The sequence below is a fragment of the Somniosus microcephalus genome, chromosome 1 (genome assembly GCF_052327205.1).
Source record: "Somniosus microcephalus isolate GS21.2 chromosome 1, FLI_Smic_1.0, whole genome shotgun sequence".
Lineage (NCBI taxonomy): Eukaryota > Metazoa > Chordata > Chondrichthyes > Squaliformes > Somniosidae > Somniosus > Somniosus microcephalus.
In genome coordinates, this window is record NC_140987.1 from 226,009,724 (window position 1) to 226,035,014 (window position 25,291).

Here is a 25,291-nt window from a genome sequence, read left to right on the forward strand (position 1 = left end):
TACCCCCATCCATGCCTTTGTTAACTCTGGACTTGACTATTCCAGTGCACTCCTGGCTGGCCTCCCACATTCTACCCTCCGTAAACTTGAGGTGATCCAAAACTCGTCTGCCCGTATCCTAACTCGCACCATGTCCCGTTCACCCATTACCCCGGTGCTCGCTGACCTACACTGGTTCCCAGTTAAGCAACGCCTCAATTTAAAAATTCTTATCCTTGTTTTCAAATCCCTCCATGGCCTCGCCCCTCCCTATCTCTGTAATCTCCTCCAGCCCTACAACCCTTCGAGATATCTGCGCTCCTCCAATTCTGACCTCTTGAGCATCCCTGATTTTAATCGCTCAAGCATTGGTGGCCGTGCCTTCAGCTGCCAAGACCCTAAGCTCTGGAATTCCCTCCCTAAACTGCTCCGCCCCTCTTTTTTCTTTTATAACACTCCTGTGAAGCTCCTTGCGACATTTTACTACATTAATTGCGCTATATAAATACAAGTTGTTGTTGATTTTGTTGCTGCTGCAAGTCCCCAGGAAAATCTGGGCCATTGTTTTCAGCCAAGAGTAGAAACACAATGGCTGCCCACTGTGTGCTCTTGGATTAGAGATGGAGAAATGAACCAGGAATTCTTGTCCCTGTTACCTACTGATCCTGCTGGAATTTTTTTATTTTGGTCAGCTGGGTATCTTGACGTGTGAGGAAACCCATCACCATGTCTGAATCTCCACATCAAGCCACTGCGAACTCTCCACCCAATATGAGGTGCACAAAATATTCACTGAATTCCAGAGAGTATAGAAGATCGAGGGGTAAACTGATTGAGGTGTTTAAAATGTTAAAAGGATTTGATAGGGTGGATACAGAGAAACTATTTCTTCCGGTGGGGGAATCAGGAATAAGGGGTCACAACCTTAAACTTAAAGCTAGGCCATTCAGTATCGAAATCCGGAAGCACTTTTTCACACAAAGGGTAGTAGAAATATGGAACTTTCTCCATGCCTCCCCCCGCCCCCCCCCCCCCCCCCTTCACCCCGCCCAAAAGGCCGCCGAGGTCATGATCTAATTGAATGGTGGAGCAGGCTCGAGTGTCTGACTGGCCTACTCCTGTTCTTTTGTTTCTAGAACTTCAGCACTGTTTTGCAGAATCATGGCATGGGGACTCTCCAAGCTAGAACTACTTTGCTTACCATCACAGAGCATTGATAGGCTTCCTGCTGCTTGATCAGCCAATAAAATCCATCCATTTGGACATTAGCTTGCAGGTTATCTGGGTGAGAACAATCTCTGTGCTCAGTGACAGGCCTACCCCTCCAGGTTCCATTAGTGAGCCAGGATGATATCAACCATATCCTAGAGAAATGTAAGAAGTCACACAACACCAGGTTATAGTCCAACAGTTTTATTTGAAATCACAAGCTTTCGGAGCGCTGCTCCTTCGTCAGGTAAAGTGGAGAGATGCATAAAGACACAGCTTATATAGTTAGAGAATAATGCCAGATGATTACAGGTAATCTTTCTAACTGCCATTTATCACACCTCGGCAGAGAGATAATCACAGCAATCAAAGGTGTGAATGGTGTCCAAACAGGTCAGTCAGGAAAACATTACATCAAAGAACAATGAGGTGGGGTTACAAGGGGTCAAATGTTGCAGATGCTGGGGTCTGTATGAAAAAAAAAACTTTTTTTTTGCTGGAAATCACAGCAGGTCCGGCCGCATCTGTGTAGAGAGAACAAGCCAACGCCGACTCGAGTCTGGATGACCCTAGGTCAGGTGGGGTTACATGTTGCGTGACATGAACCCAAGATCCCGGTTGAGGCCGTCCTCATGAGTGCGGAACTTGGCTATCAGTTTCTGCTCTACGATTTTGCATTGTCGTGTGTCTCGAAGGCTGCCTTGGAGAATGCTTACCCGAAGATCGGAGGCTGAATGTCCTTGACTGCTGAAGCATTCCCCGACTGGGATGGAACACTCCTGCCTGGCGATTGTTGCGCGGTGTCCGTTCATCCGTTGTCGCAGTGTCTGCATGGTCTCGCCGATGTACCATGCTCCGGGGTATCCTTTCCTGCAACGTATGAGGTAGACAACGTTGGCCGAGTCACATGAGTATGTACCATGTACCTGGTGGGTGGTGTCCTCGCGTGTGATGATGATCTGGCATGTCTTGCAGAGGTTGCTGGCAGGGTTGTGTGGTGTCGTGGTCGCTGATCTCCTGAAAGCTGGGTAATTTGCTGCGAACGATGGTCTGTTTGAGGTTAGGCGGCTGTTTGAAGGCGAGCAGTGGAGGCGTGGGGATGGCCTTAGCAAGGTGTTCATCGTCATCGATGACATGTTGAAGGCTGCGAAGAACATGGCGTAGTTTCTCCGCTCCGGGGAAGTACTGGACGACGAAGGGTAATCTGTTGGTTGTGTCCCGTGTTTGTCTTTTGAGGAGGTCTATGCGATTTTTTGCTGTGGCCTGTTGGAACTGTCGATCGACGAGTCGAGCGTCATATCCCGTTCTTATGTTTTTTGTTTTTCATACAGACCCCAGCATCTGCAACATTTGACCCCTTGTAACCCCACCTCATTGTTCTTTGATGTAATGTTTTCCTGACTGACCTGTTTGGACACCATTCACACCTTTGATTGCTGTGATTATCTCTCTGCCGAGGTGTGATAAATGGCAGTTAGAAAGATTACCTGTAATCATCTGGCATTATTCTCTAACTATATAAGCTGTGTCTTTATGCATCTCTCCACTTCACCTGACGAAGGAGCAGCGCTCCGAAAGCTTGTGATTTCAAATAAAACTGTTGGACTATAACCTGGTATTGTGTGACTTCTTACATTTGTCCACCCCAGTCCAACACCGGCATCTCCACACCATATCCTAGAGATTTTGGGTTACTGAGCCTGCCACAGAAAGTTAACTTCATTCACAACTTCCATTCCAGACATCACACCTTGGAGCCAACTTGATTGCAAGGAGTCCCCATTTCCTTCTCCCAAATAAGGAGTACAGTTGGTTAAACAACTGATGAGCATGAAGTTGAGCCCATGCTGAGTGGATAAAATGTATTAGGAGCTCCATCCTGAAACCCGGCAGCCAATTTGCACACAGTGAAGTCCCACACACAGCAATGAGATAAATGACCTGATGGTCTGCTTTAAGGATGGTAGTTGAGGGATAATTATTGGCTTGGACATCAAGTCCCACGAAATAGTGTCATGGGATCTTTTACATCCACCTCAGTGGGCAGATGGTTTAAAGTCTCATCCAAAAGACAGTGCAGCACTCGCTCCATACTACACTGAAGTGTCACCTTGGATCATGTGCTCAAATTTCTGGAGTGAGTCACATCCTGTGAATCAGAGGCGTGAGTGCTACCTCTGAGCCAAGACTGGCACCAATGCTGGTGAAGTAAGCTCATGTAGCTTTGCTACTAACAAGTATTAACACATGAAAGGCAGTTGGCCTCCTTCCACTTAATTTGTTTCTGGGAAGTCGATGTACTGCGTAATGAAAATCGCAGCAATTATTCAAATTTTTGTACTTGTATAGTAGGCCAGATATGGGGGAAAAGAAGTAATCCTTTCACACTTTGACTTGGCAACAAAAATGTTTTCTTTACGAAACTGGAAGGGTATGGTTATGCTTGAGCAGCAGATTGGGGCTTCAACACACCTCTGCAATGGAATTGGAGGACTTGAGTTTGTATCCGTGATTCCTCAGATATTGGTCCATAATTTGCGGCCCCTAAGGGTGTGTGCGAGGTGCATATGCACCCGTAAGGGCTGCGCAAGTTCCGGGTTTAGGCACGTGAAGCGCATGCACAAAAACCCGGAACTTGCAATATGTCAAGAATTTTCTTGACAGATCCAGCGCATCCTCAGGAAAAGGGCATCCATGGGTGGAGAGTTGGCCTCATAGAGCAAAGGAGGGCAAAGGGCATAATCAAGAGGGGCAAAATAGCTTACGAAAACAAGCTGGCGGAAAATATAAAAACTAACTCCAAAAGCTTTTATAAGTATATCAAAAGGAAAAGACTGGTGAAAACCAAAGTTGGTCCATTGCAGTCAGATACGGGGGAATATATAATGGGAAATAAGGAAATGGCAGATCAACTAAATGCATACTTTGGGTCAGTCTTTACGAAGGAAGACACAAAAAACCTCCCTGGGATATCGGGAAAAATAGGGACATTGGCAAAGGAGGAACTGACGCAAATCAATATCTCTAAGGATATGGTGTTAAGGAAGCTAAAGGGATTGAAGGTGGACAAATCCCCAGGGCCTGATAACATGCATCCTAGGGTACTGAAGGAGGTGGCCCTAGAGATAGCGGATGCACTAAGGATGATTTTTCAGAATTCATTAGACTCGGGAACAGTGCCCATGGATTGGAGGGTAGCTAACGTTACCCCACTATTCAAAAAGGGGGGTAGGGAAAAAGCAGGTAATTACAGACCTGTAAGCCTTACATCAGTTGTGGGCAAAATGCTGGAGTCCATCATTAAGGATGAAATAGCGGAGCACTTAGCAAATGGGGACAGGATAGGACAGAGTCAACATGGATTTACAAAGGGTAAATCGTGCTTGACTAATCTATTGGAATTTTTTGAGGGAGTAACTGGTAGAATAGATGGGGGAGAGCCAGTAGATGTGGTGTACCTGGACTTCCAAAAGGCCTTCGATAAGGTCCCACATAAAAGATTAGCATGGAAAATTGAGGCTCATGGGATAAAGGGGAAAGTATTGGCGTGGATAGGGAACTGGCTGTCAGATAGAAAACAGAGAGTTGGAATAAACGGCTCATTTTCTGAATGGCAGGCAGTAACAAGTGGGGTACCACAGGGATCTGTCCTGGGCCCCCAGCTGTTCACAATTTACATTAATGACCTGGATCAGGGAGTCGGATGCAGCATTTCCAAATTTGCAGACGACACTAAACTAGGAGGGGGGGTGGGCTCAGAGGAAGAGACCAGGAAGCTCCAGAGCGATTTGGACAGACTGGGCGATTGGGCGGATAAATGGCAGATGCATTATAATGTGGACAAGTGCGAAGTTATCCACCTTGGGTGCAGGAACGGGAGGGCAAATTATTATTTAAATGGCAATAGATTGGGAGAGGGGGAAGTACAGAGAGACCTGGGTGTTCTTGTACACCAGTCACTGAAGGCGAGCATGCAGGTGCAACAGGCGGTCAAGAAGGCAAACGGTATGCTGGCCTTCATAGCAAAAGGGTTAGAATACAGGAACAGGGATACCTTGCTGCAGCTGTACAGGGCACTGGTGAGACCACACCTCGAGTACTGTGTACAGTTTTGGTCGCCTCATCTGAGGAAGGATGTTCTTGCCATGGAGGGGGTGCAGCGGCGATTCACCAGGCTGATACCAGGAATGGCGGGAATGACCTATGAGGAGAGACTATGTAGTTTAGGGATGTACACACTGGAGTTTAGAAGATTGAGAGGGGACCTCATAGAAGTGTATAAAATTCTGACAGGTCTAGACAGACTGGATGCAGAAGGAATGTTTCCCTTGGCGGGTGAGAACAGAACTAGAGGACATAATTTAAGGATAAGGGCTAAACCATTTAGGACAGAGATGAGGGGGAATTTCTTCACTCAGAGAGTGGTGAACCTGTGGAACTCATTGCCACAGAGGGCAGTGTACGCCAGCTCATTAAATATATTTAAGAGGGAATTAGATATATTTCTACGGGCAAAAGGGGTTAAGGGTTACGGAGAGAAGGCGGGGACGGGATACTGAATTAAAGGATCAGCCATGATCTCATTGAATGGCGGAGCAGGCACGAAGGGCCGAATGGCCTACTCCTGCTCCTATCTTCTATGTATCTATGTATTCCCAACTTCTGCCCAGCGAATGCCTGTGAAATTCTTACTCCTGGTAAAAGTAGGTGTAAGGCCTGCTTTTACCAGCGTAAGAGTTTAAATTAACATAAAATTAAATTTTTCTCAATCATTTAAACATTAAAAAACCTATGCTAAGGTTATTTTTAGCCCATTTAAATTTATTTTTCAAAAAATTAAATTTTTGTTTTAAATATTTAATTAAATGGCTTTTTTATTTGTTTGAAGTGTAGATGTACTTTTTGGGGTATTCCCATTCATTCTTATGGGGTTTCCATACATACGGAATGGGGATTCCCTTCTTTCATTCGTTGGGCCAGCCCATGTGATCCCTGGGGCGCTTGCAAACTGCATACGTCCCTGGGATACATGGGCCTCTACGCATAGAGGCCCAGGAGCGCAAGTTGCTGTGGATCCAGGACCATCGGGTAGGTTTGTAGATTTTTTTGCCTCCGACCGCAAATTCAGGCCCATTGTGTTTTCCAGTCTCGTGGCTTTGGAGGCGGCAAGTTAAGATCGGGTGCTTCTGCACAGGAAGTGAGGAAGATGATGGATTTAAAATCGGTCTTGGCCAAGGCTACTCTTGTGCACCTTGTAGCCACAAATAGGGCTGCACTGGTGAATGACTGGGAGAAGGTCTTGAATGTCTTGGGAAGGTGTGTATTTAAGAGGCTCCAAAGGAGAGTTACAAGAAAATAACTTGTAAAAAAAAAAAAAGTTAATTATGTTATTAAATACCCTACCCTAGTAATTTGTAGAAGTAGATTAATAAAAATACACATGTATTATGGTGAAACTTGAAGACCATGATCTTTTGAGTCTGGGCCAGATTCATACAAGTACAAGGCTAAGTAGAAAATGGATTTCCCCTTCAATTCAGTGTATGTCTTGTTTGCAATACTTTTAGGGTATGGGTAAGGGCACCATTCCCCTACTTTAAGTAGTAGTTATGGTGATTAGTTCTTCAGTGCCAAATAAACTGTTTTGGCTGATTAAGTATACCTTTTATGCTGCATGTGGGGTCTGAAAAAAAAAATCTTTCAGTGGTTTGTACATGAGTGCAATACTGGTGTTTTTTTTGTGTTTTAGTAAATTCAAACTCCTTTAAACACCAGGAGGGAAAAGTTATGTATCTTTAAGATGGCTTGGTAAAGTTTTACCAAGTTTAGTATGATTTACTGCCTTTTTATTTCTTGCCTTGCTTTAAAAGGGTTTCCCAGGACCGTCTCACAGGCAGAGGAACTGCATAAAGTTTACCAACCAGACACGGTAATTAATTTGAATGTCCCCTTTGAGATCATCAAAGAACGACTGACATCTCGCTGGATCCACCCAGACAGCGGTAGAGTGTACAATACTGACTTCAATCCTCCAAAAGTAACAGTTAAGTATCCAGTGTTGAAACCATGGCTTCATTAACGCATTTGAAAACCCAATGTATCCACAGAAAATTCTGTTTTGTTTTCATCTACCACCTGTTAGCTGACAATGTGCTTGTTTTGCTCGTCAGTGAAACACTTTTTTCAACTTCATTTATTCAGTGGAAGCAGATTATCTAATGCTGCTTTCTTTGGATTGTACTCCCTTTAATTTGCATTTCAGAAATACTCTCAAAAGTAGTTAACAAGCAAATTGGGCCTTTAGACCACTTTGGACATCAAAGATAGATCAAAGTATTTTCTAAATGATGAGAAGCTAGAATTTGGAGCAGCAGAGAGATTTAGGGATCCATGGACAGAAATCAGTAAAAACTAGTGGGCAAGTACAAAAAATGATTAAAAAGGCTATTGGAATGTTAACTTTTATCAAGGGGCTGGAATACAAAGGGGTGGAAAGAAAGAAAGACTTGCATTTATATAGTGCCTCTCACATCCCAAAGCACTTTACAGCCAATGAGGTACTTTTTGAAGTGTAGTCACTGTTGTAATGTAGGAAATGTGGCAGCCAATTTGCATACAGCAAGCTCCCACAAACAGTAATGTGATAATGACCAGATAATCAATTTTAGTGATGTTGGTTGAGGGATAAATATTGGCCAGGACATTGGGGAAATCTTTTTTTCCAAATAGTGTCATGGGATCTTTTATATCCACCTGAGAGGGCAGATGGGGCCTCAGTTTAAAATCTCATCCGAAAGACAGCACCTCCGACAGTGCAGTACTCCCATGGCCTTTTGACTCCAAGGCGAGAATGCTTCCACTGAGCCAAGGCTGACGCCTTCTGCTATTATTTACATATGGGAAAGTTTAAATTGATAATTTTACCAAACCATAGGATTTTTAAAAGAAAAAATAATTAATTTGGAATCCAGTAACTAGACATTTTGTAAACCTGAGTCATTTTGCTTTCTTTACCTGTTTAGCATTGACTCTCCCATTTGAGTTAATTTTCTGTATAAAGTTCTTCAGTTGGAATTTGTTGGTCAATGTTCCTTTCTGGTCAAAGTACAATCTCAAAGCTTGTTGGGTGAATGCCAGGATTTGGGTTTTGTATATATTGTCACTGGGCATTTCCAACAACTGGTGCAGATGCATTCTCAACATCATCCAGAGTCCGAAGCCCCTAGATCCCAGGGCCGTGGGCTTTTATACAGTAAGAAGGGTTTACTATCACCACTATCAGAGTGGCTGCTGAGTCTTTCAATGCCGATCGCGCTAAGACCCATATTGACAAAAGCATTAGTTGGCATCTTGTCATTCTGTTAAGAATGTTAGCAGCAGCCTGGACTCAGCGGATGTTGATGCACTGCACTGACCAAGTGAAGCGTGCAAAGCAGGGGTATGGCAGTGTAATGGTTATGTTAGTGGACTAGTAATCTAGAGGTCTGGACTAATGATCTAGAGAACATGAGTTCAAATCCCACCATGGCAGTTTAAAAAATTTGAATTCAGTAGGTGTTAGCAAAAGTGATCATGGAGCTGTCAGATTGTCATAAAAACCCAACTGGTTCATTCATGTCCTTTTCAGGAAGGAAACCTGCTGGCCTTACCTTGTTTGGCTTTTATGTGACTCCAGTCTCACCTCAACATCTTAGCTGCCCTACCAAGTGTCCTAGCATCAAACCACGACAGCATTGTGGGAGCACCTTCACCACATGGACTGCAGCGGTTCAAGAAGACCAACCACCACCTCAAGGCAACTAGGGATGGGCAATAAATGCCGGCCTTGCCAGTGATGTCCAAATCCAGAGAATGAATAAGACAAAAAAAATTGCTTTGGCCTGAAATAATTATTATGAAGCTAAAAGCTAGGTTTTGAGTCTTGCTGGTTAGTGATCAACCATCCCACATAATCACAAAGGTACAACCGTGACTTAGGGTTGAATAACAAGTGCCAGCCATCAACGGAGCCAATTAGGTTCCACCAACATTGCTGCATGTTGCCCTTGCCTACATAGTTTATGTCCACCTGCCCTAAACCTGTAAACCAGGAAAGAGAATGTTAGCATAAATTTTTGTTTGCCTTGGGAGTGAAGTGATCTGTAACATATGTACTCTGGCATAAAATTCATAGGCTCTTTGATGGTATTAAATTACTGCTAGCCCTTTATATTGAGTTATTACACTACTGGGTGTATACTATAGGCCACCAAATAGTGGGAAGGAGATAGAGGAGCAAATTTGCTGGCAAATTACAGAAAGATGCGAGATCTACAGAGTAGTGATAATGGGGGACTTCAGTTATCCTAATATAGACTGGGATACTAATAGTGTAAAGGGCAAAGTGTGGGGAGGAATTCCTGAAATGTCAGAACTTTCTTGATCAGTGCGTTTCCGGCCCAACAAGGATCTAGTTCTAGGGAATGAAGTGGAGCATGTTTCAGTGGGTGAGCATTTGGTGAACAGTGATCAAAATGTCATCAGGTTTAGAATAATTATGTAAAAGGACAAGGAGCAATCAAGTGTAAAAAATATTTAACTGGAGGAGGGCTAACTTCAGTGAGTTGAAAAGGGATCTGGTCAAGGTGGATTGGGATCAAAGATTGGTAGGCAAAACAGTAATTGGACAATGGGAGGTCTTCATAAGAGATGGTTTAGGTACAGAGTAGACACATTCCCATGAGGGGGAAAGGAAAGGCATCCAAAGCTAGAGCTTCCTAGATGAGACAGAAAAAGGAGGCTTATGAAGGTTCATAATACAGTAGAGAACCAAGATGAATATAGAAAGTACAGAGGAGATCTAAAAAAAGGAAATGAGGGGCAAAGAGAGATGAGAATAGATTAGCTGCTAACATAAAAGGAACCCAAAATTCTTTTATAAACACAAATAGTAAAAGGGGAATCAAAGGTGGGACCGAATAGGGATCAAAAGGAGGTCATCTTGTGGAGGCAGAGGGCAATGCTGAGCTACTAAATCAGCACTTTGCAGGATGCAATGTAGCAGTAAAGGAGGAGGCAGTAGTGATATTGGATAGGATAAAAATAGATAAAGAGGAGGCACTTAAAAGGTTGGCAGCGCTAAAAGTAGAGAAGTCACCCGGTCCAGTTGGGATGCAACCTAGGATAGTGAAGGATGTGAGGGTGGAAATTGTGGAGGCTCTGGCCACAATCTTCCAATCCTCCTTGGATATGGGGGTGGTGCCAGAAGATTGGAGGATTGTAAATGTTACACCCCTGTTTTAAAAAAGGAGATCGGGTTAAACCTGGCAACTACAGGCCAGTCAGTCTAATGTTGATGGTGGGGAAACTTAGAGACAATAATCCGGGACAAAATTAATTGGCATTTGGAAAAGTATGGGATAATAAATGAAAGTCAGCACAAATTTATTAAAGGCAAATTCTGTTTGACTAACTTAATCGAGTTCTTTGAAGTAACGGAGAGGGTTGATGTGTTTATGGACTTTCAAATGACAAAGTACCACAGAATAGACTTATTACCAAAATTATAGCAATGGGATTAAAGGGAAAGTGGCAGCATGGTTACAAAATTGGCTAAGGGGCAGAAAGCAGAGTAGTGGTGAATGGTTGTTTTTCGGACTAGAGGGAAGTATACAGTGGTGTTCCCCAGGGGATGGTGTTGGGACCATTGCTCTTATTGATATATATTAATGATCTGGACTTGGGTACACAGCATCATTTCAAAGTTTGCAGATGACACGAAACACGGAAATGTAGTAAACAGTGAGGATAGTAACAGACTTCAGGAGGACATAGACACAACTAGTGAAATGAGCATGCACATGGCAGATTGAAATTTAATGCAGAGAAGTGTGATGTGATACATTTTGGTTGGAAGAATGAGGAGAGGCAATATGAACTAAGTGGTACAATTTTAAAGGGGGTGTGGAAACAGAGACCTGGGGTGTATGTGCACAAATCTATGAACAAGTTGAGAAGGCTGTTAAAAAAAGAATGTGGGTTCCTTGGCTTCATTAATAGAGGAATAGAGTACAAAAACAAAGTTATACTAATCCTTTATAAAATGCTAGTTAGGCTTCAGCTGGTGTATTGTGTTCAATTCTGGGCACCACACTTTAGGAAGAATGTCAAGGCCTTGGAGAGGGTACAGAACAGATTCACTAGAATGGTACCAGGGATGAGGGACTTCAGTTATGTGGAGAAGCTGGGGTTGTTCGCCTTAGAGCAGAGAAGGTTCAGAGGAGATTTGGTAGAGGTGTTCAAAATCATGAATGGTTTTGAGAGAGTAAATAAGGAGAAACTGTTTCCAGTGGCAGAGGGTCGGTAACCAGAGGACACCGATTTAGGGACATTAGGGAGTGCTGTGCCATGTTCCTAACAGAGTCGTGGCTAACCTCCATGATACCTGACGAGGCGGTGCAGCCCCAGGGATTCCTTCTGTTTCGGGCCGACCGAACAGCTGATTCAACGGGGAAGAACAGAGGTGGGGGTGTCTGCTGCCTGATCAACAACAACTGGTGTACAGATGTCCAGGTACTTTCACAACACTGTTCACCTAATTTAGAACTACTAACAATTAAGTGTCGCCCTTTTTATTTACCGAGGGAAATCTCTGCTATTCTCATGGCAGCAGTCTACATTCAGCCACAAGCTGATGCAAACGCTGCACTGAGTGAACTTTACAGTGAGGTCAGTAAACTTCAGAACCAGTATCCCGAGGCAGTTCCTATCATTGCGGGAGACTTCAACCATTGTAGTTTAAAGAAAGTATTGCCGAAATACTTTCAACACATCTCCTGTCCGACAAGAAATGGAAAAACTCTAGATCACTGCTATACAACAATAAAGCATGCCTACCGTGCCATTGCTCGGCCGGGCTTCGGCAAATCAGACCACATTTCCGTACTCCTACTTCCTGTTTACAAACAGAAGTTAAAGAGCACACCCACAACAGTAAAAACGGTGCGAAGCTGGACAGCGGACACAGAACTACAACTGCCGGGTGGGCTGGAAATAACGGACTGGAGTGTTTTCAAGAACCCAGACCTGGATGTGTACGCAGGCCATGTTACTGGATACATTAACAGACTGGTGGAGGAATGCATTCCTACCAAGACTGTCCGTTTATTTCCTAACTGCAAACCATGGATGAACTCAGACATCCGCAACAAACTAAGAGAACGGCGTACCGCTTTCAAATCAGGGGACACCGAACTCTACAAGAAGGCCAAGTATGACCTCAGAAAGGCTATCAAAACAGCAAAAAGAGATTATAAGAACAAACTAGAGTCTCAGTACGGCAGGGGCTCCGACGCCAGACGCATGTGGAAGGGACTAAGGGCCATCACCAACTACAAGCGGAGCTCAGCGGGAGTCACCAACACTGATCCCTCCCTACCAGATGAACTGAATACTTTTTATGCTCGCTTTGAGAGGGAGAACACTGAGCCGGCCATCAAAACCCCCAGCCACCCAGAGGATTACACATTACAGCTGACTGAATCCGAGGTCTGGAGAACCTTCAGGAGGGTGAAAGCACGGAAGGCAGCCGGCCCAGACGGGGTTTCACCCCGTGTCTTCAAGACCTGCGCAGACCAGCTGGCTCCTGTGTTCACGGACATTTTTAACATCTCATTGCAGCAGTCTGTTGTACCGGTGTGCTTCAAGGAGACAACCATTGTGCCGTTACCTAAGAAGACCAAGGTAACAGGCCTCAATGACTATCGTCCCGTGGCTCTAACATCTATAGCCATGAAGTGCCTGGAAAAGCTGGTCATGACACACATAAGCAGCATCATATCCGATTCCTTGGACCCGTTCCAGTTCGCATATAGGGCGAACAGGTCTGTAGACGATGCCATCTCCCTAACACTACACACTGCCCTGGAACACCTAGATAGGAGGGACACTTACGTCAGACTGTTGTTCATTGACTACAGTTCTGCATTTAATACTATTATTCCCTCCAAGCTGGTCCTGAAACTGAGGGACCTAGGCCTGGGCACCCCCATCTGCAATTGGATTCTGGATTTCCTGACTGGTAGGCCTCAAGTGGTGAAAATAGGGAACAACACCTCATCCACTCTGGTCCTCAACACCGGAGCGCCACAAGGCTGCTGCCTCAGTCCTTGGCTGTACTCTCTGTTTACACATGACTGTACAGCCATACACAGCAACAACCGGATTATCAAGTTTGCCGCCGACGACACAGTAATTGGCCTGATAAGCAACGATGACGAAACGGAGTACAGAGATGAGATAGTCCAGCTGATGAGATGGTGCAATGACAACAACCTTGCCCTGAACGTTGGCAAGACTAAGGAGCTCATCGTGGACTTCAGAAGCCACCGAGGGAACCATCGCCCCATCAGCATAGACGGGACACCAGTGGAAGTCGTCAGTTGCTTCCGATTCCTGGGACTGCAGATCTCTGATGACCTGGCCTGGAACCATAATACTGAGGCTATGCTGAAGAAGGCACACCAGCGCCTCTACCCTCTACGGTGCCTGAGGAAATGCGGCATAAGCCCACAGTGGCTTGTGAACTTTTACCGCGGCACCATAGAGAGTGTCCTGACGAGTGGTGTCAATGTGTGGTATGGTAACACCACTGCACAGAACAAGAAAGCCATCCAGAGAGTTGTGAATACGGCAGAAAAGATCATCAGGTGTGCACTTCCGTCCATCGAGGAGATCTTCCAGACCAGGTGCCGGAACAAGGCCCGCTCCATCATCCAGGACCCCAATCACCCTGGGCACAAACTGTTCTCCCTCCTGCGGTCCGGACATCGGTACCGCAGCATCCGAACCAGGACCAGCAGGTTTAAGAACAGTTTCTATCCACAGGCAGTGCGCCTACTGAACTGCTAACCGCACTGCCCCACATATTATAGTTATATGTTTATGTAAATATATATATTATATTTATATTACCATATATTTATCATATTACATTACTATTATTTCCAGTGGTAATTGAGGCTTTTTTGCACTATTCATCATATCCTGCAACTTGGACTGTTATTGCTATACTTTCTGCTTATTTGCTTATTGTTTTTATTTATACTTGTTTTTACTTTGCTTTTATATTTATATGCTTGTATTGTGGGAGTGAGTGGGGAGTAAGCATTCCATTGTACTAGTTACATATGGCAATAAAATGATCTTGAATCTTAAGGTGATTGGCAAAAGAACCAGAGGCAACATGAGGAAACATTTTTTTACACAGTGAGTTGTTGTGTTCTGGAATGCACTGCCTGGAAGGGCGGTGGAGGCAGATTCAATAATAACATTCAAAAAGAGAATTGGATAAATACTTGAAGGGAAGACATTTACAGGGCTATGGGGAAAGAGCAAGGGAGTGGGATTAATTCATTAGCTCTTTCAAAGATGGGCCGAATGGCCTCCTTCTGTGCAGTTTGATTCTATGAACTCCTTCACGTGAGTTTCACTCTTTATTCCAGACTGCTGTTTTGTACAATCACCTGCCACACGCACACAACACTGTCTTGAAAGCTTACCAAGAGACACACTTGTGGTATGATATCTGTTGTGCTAACAGGGCTATTCTAGAAGGAAACGTTAACACTTTTTTGGGGGTGAAATACAAGCTACTTTGCTTCACTTGTTTTATTCTCTAAATTATTTCCAAAAAAAAAGGGGATTGATGACCTCACTGGGGAACCTCTGATTCAGCGTGATGATGACAAGCCAGAAACTGTGACTTTAAGGCTCCGGGCATATGAAGAACTAACGCAGCTGGTTTTGGAATACTATAAGTAAGTGGTGAAACAGTTTTTGAAACTGTGGATAGTGGAAAGTTCTACTCCCTGAATCATGCCTCTTGGGTGTTCATGACACATTGGTGTCTATTCAGAAGTCTGGCCCAGCCTGTTCTGCTCTCCTATTTGAAAGGGTTGTGTAACTAATAAGCAGCATACTTGTAGAAAAATTAGGAGTCAGATTTTCAGGGTAGCAATACAGAACCAAACCTATTGCAAAGGCTTGATTTTTATACAGGTTAGTTTAATGAAAGAGCAATTTTTTAAAAGAAAAAAGTATATGTAAATTGGGCAAGTTCTCACGGGAAAAGAGAAGGTTGGGAGGTGATATGACTGCTGTGTTTAGGATTCTAAAGGGACTAGATAATGTAGACCATGACCAGCTGTTTCATCTTGTTCAGAACAGTAGAACTAGAAAACGTGGCTTGCGCTTGAAGGATGGTAAATTCAAAACTAATCTGTGCAAGCAATATTTCAGTGAGCGGGTGGTCAATCTATGGAACAGGCTCCCTTGGGTAATGGTGGATGCAGTTAGTATTGATTCATTCAAATGCAAATTAGATTTATTTCAGAAAATAACATTTAGTGATAGTGCATATGAGTAATTTGAGACATGACACGTGGGAAGTGCAACATGCTTGGGAGGAACATGTGACTTTGGACCTATGGTTCCCAAATCTTTCCATCACTGGGGATTTCCTCACCTCATGTCTGGGTCTGTTGTAGACTAATTGATAGAGATTGATTGCCATGATTAGTCAACAACTCCATTATCACTGTATCATGTGACTACCAGGATGGTAAAAGGCAAAAAGGGTGGACTTTTTTCATCTAGTAATTCATATGTTCCTATGTTTATTGGAGTGCCTGATAGAGGGTCTATTTTCTATTCTATGAATGAAAGATCATTTTTGTGCTTTTTATAGAAATAAAGGCATTTTAGAAGTCTTCTCGGGAACAGAAACCAACAAGATTTGGCCTCACGTGCACGCCTTCCTTGGCAAGAAGCTGCCAACACTCCGTTAAATCAAAGAGTGCAACAGCAAGAAGATGGCAAGCAAACTTTCCATAAAATGGCATCTTGGCTGATCACATGTCCAGCACTAGAAACTGTCTTTTGGAGTTTAAAAAAAAAAAAATTGGTATGGATTTTTACAGAACATTCCTCAGTAGTACAAATTTTAAGAAACATTTTAAAATTATTGTTCATGACTGACTAGAGTAAATCAGCAAAACTACCTTTTAATTGCAGGTGAGAATTGAAAGAACTAGTTTGTTTACATAGCTGATAATTTGCTGCACTGGCCATAATTATTTCACACTGACCAATAATTCACACAACTAATTAAGATGCAGATGGAAGAGTATGCTACGAATGGTTAACTACAAAACATTCAATTCGGCATCTTTCCAAACAAAAGAGAAAAAAATTGTCTGTACATCTTGTTGCCCAGGAACTGCAGGTCAGCTGGTTGATTGAAACAGAAGGTAACTGAGTTGAGTCCTTCAGTAATTGACCAACCCATCTGGTGTTCCTAACTTGGTACATGTGAAATTTATAAACTAAAATCTAGCACAGGATGGCACATATAGTTCTCAGTTCTTTCAGAAGTATCTCCAATCATGTCAAGTACCGTGGCTCCCTGGGGCGAGTGGCTGTCAGGCAGTGCCGTAGTTGTGGAGCTGCACTGAAGCATTTTCTGCCACTGACCACACCAGAGCAGCCTACCGGGAAGGGAGACTGATTCGAGGGTCTACATACAGGCAATAAAATTGAATTTTTTTAAAGCAAAAATGTCAGAATTCTGGTTAGTAATTATATCTTATGAATGAATAATTTAAATTAAATGGTACTGCCTAGACTTCCCCTTTAAGTCAGACAGTACAGTATATAGTAATAAAAACACACAATGCTGGAAATACTCAGCAGATGAAGCAGCATCTGTGGAGAGAGAAACAGAGTTAATGTTTCAGGTCGATGACCTTTCATCAGAACTGGAAAAAGTTAGAGATGTAACAGGTTCTAAGCAATTACAGTGGCAGGGAAAGGGGGTAGGGGAGGAAAGAACAAAAGGGAAGGTCTATGAAAGGGGGGGAAGACAGGAGAGATTAAATGACGAAAGGGAGGATGGTGCAAGGTAAAAAAGGGGATGGTAATAGGACAATAAAAGAAACAAAAGATGGGTCTAGAGAAACTGAAAATGACAAAAGCCGAATTATTACCAGCAACTTCTGGCCGAATAAATGGGAGCAGCGTTTATGACCTGAAATTGTTGAACTCGATGTTGAGTCCGGAAGGCTGTAAAGTGCCTAATTGAAAGATGAGGTGCTGTTCCTCGAGCTTTCATTGAACTTCATTAGAACAGCGTAGGAGGCCAAGATCAGAGCGGGGCTGAGAATTAAAATAATAAGTGACCGGAATCTCAGGGTCATGCTTGCGGACTGAATGGAGGTGTTCTGCAAAGCGATTACCCAATTTGCATTTGGTCTCCCCAATGTAGCGGAGTCTGTATCGTGAGCAGCGAATACAGTATACTAAATTGAAAGAAGTACAAGTAAATTACTGTCACCTGGAAGGAGTGTTTGTTCCCTGGGACGGTGGGAAGGGAGGAGGTAAAAGGACAGGTGTTGCATCTCCTGTGCTTGCCTGGGAAGGTGCCCCGGGATGGGGAGGGAGGAAACGATAACAGTTTCTCTCTCCATAGATGCTGCCTGACCTGCTGAGTATTTCCAGCATTTTCTGTTTTTATTTCAGATTTCCAGCATCTGCAGTATTTTGCTTTAGTGCAGCATAGTGTTCTATATCAAGCACGTAAGGTGCAGCAAGAAACTGTGTCCCATCAAAAATTAAGTGGAAAAAGCAGCATGCTAAGGTGTGTTTTATGTTCCAGCATCCCCGGACAATTACAGCTAAATACACAAAATACAACTGGAAATGGCAGTTTAGAGAAAAATATTAAGTTAGCAATTTTAGAACAATTTAAAAAAAAAAAAAAATGTTTGAAATAAAGGCAAGTGACTAATCTTGTTGGTAGAACAATCAAGTTTCATGGAAAGAATTGTTGAGATCTATCATATTGTTAAGTCATACTGACTGCCAAGCTATAGCCTCAGTCTGATGCCTCAAAGAAGATCCATCAGCTTTACTACTAAGGAGGGCAGCCTGTAAAGAGGTTAACCAGACTTAACCTGTTCTGCCCGCCTTCTCCAGCCAGTTTACACACTTGCGGCATTTTGGTCAAGGTGATAAGCAACCAATCTAGATTGTATTGAATTGCTCCCAAGCATCGAGTGATCTGGATACTTCCTGCCTCCTCCTACTGCAGGAACCTGAAAGCAATGCAAAGGTTTTTTTACTAAACACAATGGTGATGAGTCCCTCTGTTTTAAGCGACAACATGAATTGTCACAACTTGAGCTGTGAGTCTGGTGGTTTATGGATCTGATACTTCCTCCCAGTTGCTCAATTGCTGTATCCTGGTCCTCTGTTAATGTAAGCAAGCACAGACAGCACGGTGATGTTTGCGGGTGTCTGCTTTTTGAGTGGATATTCCAGGAGCATCTGTATTGAACATGAATGACTATTCATATAACTCTGTATTCCGAGGATGCTAGTTATATTGTGGGCTGTAAAACATTAATGGACATTTTTTTGGGAAAGTATGAAAGGATACTATGCATCTTAACCTAGGCAAGTATTTTACATTGTTGCATATAACTAAACAGAATTTACAACACACTTAAAATGATAAAATTGCTGCTATCTGCAGGCTTACTTTTGGCCTATTTCTGCAACTCAACAAAGGAACAGGAGTTGGCCATTCAGTCCCTTGAACCTGTCCGCCATTCAGTTAGATTGTGGCTGATCTGTAATTCAACTCCATTTAATCGCCTTTGCTCCATATCCCCTGATACCCTCACCCAACAAAAATCTATCGATCTTGGTCTTGAAAATTCTAATTGATCCAGCATCCAGTTTTGGGGGAAGAGCGTTCCAGATTTCTTCTACCCTCCGGTGAAAGAGTGTTTCTTGATTTCACTCCTAAATGGATTAGCTCTAATTTTAAGATTATGCCCCCTTGTTCTGGATTCCCCCACCAAAGGCAAGAGTTTTACTGTATCTATCAAATCCTTTAATCATTTATACCCTGCCGAGTGTTCACCCACCTGTACTGCAATGTAAAACATTTCTCATTCTCTCTCTCTCTCTCTCTCTCTGCAATGTTCCTTTTGTGGAGAAACTTCATTGGCAGTTCCTTTGACTTTCAATGCTTGAGAGAGCCATTCCAATTAATTCATTTGTGCAAGAGAGCAAAACTTAGGCCAAAAACTGAAAGAAGTATAATTGAGAGGGAAATTGGTATTTTTAAACTATTACTCAAATGGAAGGAACCTTAGACTTTACTGATTAGATACAGCAACATTTTTTTTCAGAGTTCCTTCATCATATAAAATAAAATAATAAATAAAAAAAATTCCCGGTCAAACTAAACCATTATCTCTGTTCTGTGCAGCTGCGACCGGGAGTTCCGAAGGTTGTGTTGCCTGCCCAGTGCCAGGGTTAAGGATATCTCCTTTCGGCTGGAGAAGAAGTGGGAGGGGGAGGATCCGGTTGTCGTGGTCCACGTAGGAACGAATGACCTAGGTAGAACTAGGAATGCGGATCTGCTGGGAGAGTTTGAGGAGCTAGGGTTGAAATTAAAATGCAGAACCTCACGGGTAATAACCACTCTGAGCCACGCGCAAATTGGCATAGGGACAGGAAGATCAGAGAGTTAAATGCGTGGCTCAGAGTGGTGTGGGAGGCAGGGGTTTCGATTCATGGGCCACTGCCACTAGTACTAGGGAAAGAGAGAGCTGTTCCGTTGGGACGGGCTCCAGTTAAACCGGGCTGGGACCAGTATCCTGGTGAATTGAAGAACTAGGGCGGTAGACAAGGCTTTAAACTAATGAAGGGGGGTGGGAGGATTCAGGAAAGGGTAAATTCAAAAGCAGTAAGAGAAATTTCAAGGCTGTAGAGCAGAGTAGTGATTTGGGTCAAAATAAGCAGAGTGGGTCAGGAAGGGACAGAGAGCTTAACAAAGGTAATAGGGCCTTAGAGACTAAGGTGGCATCAGGGGGAAAAATAGAAAAATTAAAGCTAAAGGTACGATATCTGAATGCGTGAAGCATTCGCAACAAAATTAGATGAATTAATAGCACAGATAGAAATAAATGGGTTTGATCTAATAGCCATTACGGAGACATGGTTGCAAAATGATCAATGTTGGGAACTAAATATTCCAGGATACTTGACTTTTAGAAGAGACAGGCAGAATGGAAAAGTGGGGGTGGGGGTTAGCCGTGATAATACAGGATGAGACAAAGACAGTAGAAAGGATTTTAGCTCGGAAAATCAAGATGTACAATCAGTTTGGGTGGAGATAAGAAACAAGGGGCAGAAAACACTGGTGGGAATAGTTTGTAGGCCCCCTAAGAGTAGTTATAGTGTCAGGCAGAGTATAAATCAGGAAATTAGAAGTGCATGTAACAAGGATAATACAGTATTCATGGGGGATTTTAATCTACAGAAGGACTGGGCAAACCAAATTTGCAGTAATAGTGTAGCGGACGAATTCATGGAATGCATTCAAGATAGTTTTCTAGATCCGTAAGTCGAGGAACCAACTAGGGGACAGGCTATTTTAGATCTAGTATTGTGCAATGTGTTAGGGTAGCAAAAGTAAATGTGGGTCCCTTACAGGCAGAGACAGGAGAAATTATAATGGGGAATAAGGAAATGGCAGAGCCATTAAACAAATACATTGGCCCAGAACTTCGGGTCCCCACGGGTGAGTACGCACGGGGTACTCGCCCGTAGGCCCAATGGAAGTGTCGGTTTCCTGCATGCACTGCGCATGCGCGGGAAACCGGCACTTCCGTTCCCCTGAAAGGAGGGGTTAAGAAGTCGAACGCATGCGCCGGAGAGGCTGCGCGTGCGCATCGAACTTGCGTTTTTTTTGCAGGTTTTCCCGGGAGGGTAAGTCTCCAGAAGTTAGACATTTAAAAAGCAGTCGCAAGGCCTGCTTTTTACAAGGTAAGTGGTGAATTAATTAAAATTAAAACATTTTTTCCACAAGTTTATTATTTTTAAATATTTTAAAGAAAGGTAAGTTTAATTTTAGCCCTGTTAGAAAATAAAATAATTTTTTCCAAAAATTTAAATTACTGTTTAAAAGTTATTTCATGTAATTTATAGTTTATTTAAAAAGTGATTTAAAAAAAAAAAATTATTTGAAGATTTAGTGATGTTTTTGGGCTCATAGTATTTATAAGTTTGACAGCCCTTCCTGTCAAACCTATGAATGAAGCATTCCCTGCTCCGATTGGCTCCCCATGGCCCACCAAACTAACTGCGCCCCTGGGATACGCAAGCACTGCACATCGGCAGTTGGAGCAGGCCCAGGATCGGAATTCCACGGGGGCCCACAGCTCAACAGCCGGCGCGCAAGGTAAGTGCAGGTCGGGGGCTTACACCCACGGGAAGCTCCCGATCCGAATTTCTGGGCCATTGTATCTGGCTTCACAGTAGAAGGCACAAAAATCATTCTAGAAATAGTGGGAAACCAAGGGTCTAGCGAGAACGAGGAACTGAAAGAAATTAGTATTAGTAAAGAAATAGAACTAGAGAAATGAATGGGACTAAAAGTCGACAAATCCCCTGGACCTGATGGCCTTCATCCTAGGGCTTTAAAAGAGGCGGCTACAGAGATAGTGGATGCATTGGTTTTGATCTTCCAGAATTCCCTAGATTCTAGAATGGTCCCCATGGTTGGAAGGTAGCAAACATAACCCCGCTTTTCAAGAAAGGAGGGAAGAGAGAAAACTGAATTATAGGCCAGTTAGCCTGACATCAGTAGTAGGGAAAAAGCTAGAATCTATTATTAGAGACATGGTAACAGGGCACTTAAAAAATCATAATATGATTGAGCAGAGGCAACACAGATTTATGAAACGGAAATCGTATTTGACAAAACTTAGTTTTTTGAGGTTGTAACTAGCAGGGTAGATAAGGGGGAAACCAGTGGATGTAATGTATTTGGATTTTCAGAATGCATTCAATAAGGTGTCACATGAGGATATTGCACAAAATTAGGGCTCATGGATTGAGAGTAATATAGTAGCATGGATAGAGGATTTGTTAACGGACAGAAAACAGAGTAGGAATAAAAGGGTCATTTTCAGGTTGGCAGGCTGTAACTAGTGGGGTACCGCAAGGATCAGTGCTTGGGCCTCGGCTATTCATAATCTATATTAATGACTTGGATGAGGAGTGTAATGTATCCAAGTTTGCTGACGATACAAAGTGAGGTGGGAAAGTAAGCTGTGATGAGAACACAAAGAGGCTGCAAAGGGATATAGACAAGTTAAGTGAGTGGGCAAGAACATGGCAGATGGAATATGATGTGGAGACATGTGAAGGTATCTACTTTGGTAGGAAAAATAGAAAAGCAGAATATTTTTTAAATGGTGAGAGCTTGGGAAATGTTGGTATTCACAGGGACCTGGGTGTCCTTTGTATGCGAATCACAGAAACTTAACATGCAGGTACCGCAAGCAATTAGGAAAGCAACTGCTATGTTAGCCTTTATTACAAAGGGTTTAGAGTATAAGAGTAAAGAAGCCTTACTACAATTATAAAGGGCCTTGGTGAGACCACACCTGGAGTACTGTGTACAGTTTTGGTCCTCTTACCTAAGGAAGGATATACTTGCCTTAGAGGGAGTGCAACAAAGGCTCATTTGACTGATTCCTGGGATGGGTGGATTGTTGGTGAGGAGAGATTGAGTAGACCAGGCCTAAATTCCCTAGAGTTTAGAAGAATGAGAGGTGATCTCATTGAAACATATAAAATTCTTAAGCGGCTTGATGGGGTAGATGCTGGGAGGATGCTTCACCTGGCTGGGGAGTCTAGAACTAGGGGTTACAGTCTCGGAATAAAGGGTCGGCCATTTAGGACTGAGATGAGGAGAAATTTCTTTTCAAAGGGTGGTGAATCTTTGGAATTCTCTACCCCAGAGAGCTGCGGATACTCACTTGTTGAGTATATTCAAGACAGAGATCGATAGATTTTTGGATACCAAGGGAATTGAAGGATATGGGGATAGTGCGGGAAGGTGGATTTGAGGTAGAAGATCAGCCATGATCTTGTTGAATGGTGGAGCAGGCTCAAAGGGCTGAATGGCCTACTCCTGCTCCTATTATATTCTTATTTCGTAGGTCAAGCTATGACTAAATGTATTATGTGCAATTAGCAAATCAATAAAATGCAAAAAGGCAAATCTGGACTAGGAGAAAACTATTTTGGTCCATTTTATTTGTGTATGGGTTTGGGGGAGGAAACAATGAAACGCTTGGATTTGTTGGGTCCCATTTACATGTTTCACATCCAGCTACAGTGTTTTATTGTTGGTGTACACTAAAAAGTGTGGACATTACTTTGAGCAGACTCTGAAGGAATGCAATTTGAGTTTGACGGTTAATTATAACACTGGTGGTTGGAATCTCAACAGTAGAAAAGTGGCAAGTACTTGAGGAAATGTTGGTGAAGCTACAGTTGAAATTCATTCTGGCCAAATGAACGAGGATAAGGTCAACAGTGTAAATATGCAGAAGGCTTTTTTTAAAAAGTGTAAGTAAACAGATATTCAACAGGATTGGGTAACATTAAAAGACAAGCAAAAGCAGATGAAAAAGGAACAAGAAGCACAATTGTTGTGAGCATAAGTTTTTCAAATATAGGAAAATGTTAAATGAAGCTATTCTTTTCAGTTTTAACTGTTGTATCCAGTTTGGCAAGAATGCAAACTGGATTGTTATGACAGTATTGTAAAAAGTCACAATTGTTATGGATGTGTAATTTAAAAAAAAAATAATTCCCTCAAAGTGGGTGTCACTGGCAAGGCCAGCATTTATTGCCCATACCTAGTTTCCCTTGAGCAGGTGGTGGGCTTCCTCCTTGAACTGTTGCAGGTTGTTGAGGTTGCAGGTTTGGGAGATGCTGTAGTGCATCTTGTGGATTGTACATATTGCACCTATGGTGTGCCAATGGTGGAGGGAGTGGGTGCTGAAAGGCAAATTTGATGTTTCTCCTTGTTTTGCCTCATACCTGCATAATGCCTTTTTGTGTTGACATCACCACTCCTTTTATTCCCATCCTTCTGCCTCATGCTGGTGTTACTACTCCTCTTCTTGTACCTGCACTTCTGCTTTTCAGCCTCTATTTGAGGTACTTCTAATAAGTGTAGATGGGCCTTATCCTTCCTTTTCTGATCCAACTGGAAAATTCATTCTTCCCTTTTTTAGCCATTTTGAATCCACTGGACAATCTCCAGCAGCACCTCAATCAATACTCAGCATTTCCAACAGCTCCTGGATGGATCCCCTCTACTACTAACCAAGTTGGTTGGCTGCTCCATGCGGTCTACAAGTGGCCTTCATCCTACCACAGCCTCCTGTCTTCTCCCTTTCCTCTGCTTATGATCGTGGGGTGAAAACCATTAGGTCCTGGCGATTTATCTATTTTAAGTCATCGCCATTACCATTTTTAGTTCTATTGAAGCCAGTAAGTTCCACCCCTTGATTCATTTTTAGTTTCCCTTTTATCACTGGTATTCTACTGTGAAGCGATATGAATTACTTGCTTAATCTTGCATTAGCTTGATGGTCTATTACAGTACAGTATCACCTGTACCTGTCTTTAATAGGACATCTAGTCTTTTAATATTTGCCCTTTCATTTTTTTCTGTTCCTTTTTGCAGCTCTTAATATTGTGTCCCTTTGTTACTTTCTATATTTCTTTGTCCACTGGATTGCCGTTTTACACACTTCATCTTACCTCTTGGTGACTATGGTTGACTATACAAGTGGAACTTTTGTTCTTTAGTACTATCTATTGGTCTTATATTGTATTAAATATTTCTTTGAATATCGCCAACTTTTTTGTAGGTTTGCCAGTTAGTTGCTCAGACTAGTTTAAACGTGTTCAGCTTATGTTTCATTCTATTGCCCAAAGTTGAATGGTACCTCAATATTGATGAATGGCTCCTTGATCCAATATGTTGGCCTTGGCTCAGCGGCAGCACTCTTTCCCATGGTCAGGTCATGGTTTCAAGCCCCACTTGAGACTTGACCACACAAATCTAGGCTGACCAGTACAGTGCTGAGTGTGTGCTACATTTTAGGAAATGGAAGGCGGGAAAAAAAATCCATTTAGTTCGCCTACTACCATCCGGATAGTCACATGATACAACTATTATGGAGTT

At 42.9% G+C, this 25,291-nt stretch overlaps 1 protein-coding gene across 2 annotated transcripts in view; it reads left to right on the plus strand.

The window, feature by feature from the left end:
- The window catches only part of ak3 (adenylate kinase 3), a 45,069-nt gene that overhangs the window by 17,206 nt on the left and 2,572 nt on the right, over positions 1-25,291 (plus strand). Inside the window, exons 3-5 of one of the 2 annotated variants that reach the window (XM_085991040.1) lie at positions 7,059-7,231; positions 14,866-14,984; positions 15,914-16,129. In XM_085991040.1, the coding sequence (XP_085847166.1) occupies positions 7,059-7,231; positions 14,866-14,984; positions 15,914-16,013 (392 nt within the window). In that variant the 3' untranslated portion in view covers positions 16,014-16,129. The remainder of the gene's footprint in view (positions 1-7,058; positions 7,232-14,865; positions 14,985-15,913; positions 16,130-25,291) is intronic. The other variant, XM_085991048.1, reaches the window with a different exon arrangement.